Genomic DNA, 466 nt, shown 5'->3' with positions numbered 1-466 from the left:
CTGTAAGGATGGTGGTTGCAAGAGATCCAGTATGTGAAGTTACTGTGACTCCACCAACTCCTGTGAGCTTGCCTGTTGGTGCATTGCCCTCATTTCAGAGCAGAGGCGTAAGTATCTGACATTTCTTTACAGTTCTTAAACTAAGTTCTGATGTGAGTCATAGCCAGAAACAGAGCGAAGCATTCACAAGTGCTGAAGGGCTCCGGGTAGACTGCAGCGTTCTAACGTTCTGTTGCTCAGTTGGGTTTCTAAGTGTCACATACAAGTATTAAATGATTGTTATGTTAGCCATCCGCTCTCCCTTCTGTACTTTTTCTTTTCTACAGAATGCTATAAATACCTCTTCTCTTAGGATTGGATTGACCAATGTTGCAGAATTTATTTTAAAGTGAAGGATTTAATTATCAGGACCATAAGCACTGTCAATAAATTTAACTTTTAGATCTCCCCCCCCCCCCCCCCCCCC

General features: G+C 42.7%; 1 protein-coding gene across 1 annotated transcript in view; it reads left to right on the top strand.

The window, feature by feature from the left end:
* The window catches only part of PATJ (PATJ, crumbs cell polarity complex component), a 288,426-nt gene that overhangs the window by 35,186 nt on the left and 252,774 nt on the right, over window positions 1–466 (top strand). The window contains exon 9 of the mRNA XM_019501199.1: window positions 8–107. Within this exon, the coding sequence (XP_019356744.1) occupies window positions 8–107 (100 nt within the window). The remainder of the gene's footprint in view (window positions 1–7; window positions 108–466) is intronic.

The sequence above is a fragment of the Gavialis gangeticus genome, unplaced genomic scaffold, assembly GCF_001723915.1.
Source record: "Gavialis gangeticus isolate Ggan-Ray unplaced genomic scaffold, GavGan_comp1, whole genome shotgun sequence".
Taxonomy (NCBI): Eukaryota; Metazoa; Chordata; order Crocodylia; family Gavialidae; genus Gavialis; species Gavialis gangeticus.
The sequence above is the reverse complement of the archived record's forward strand: the minus strand, read 5'-3'. Positions and strand labels throughout refer to the sequence as shown.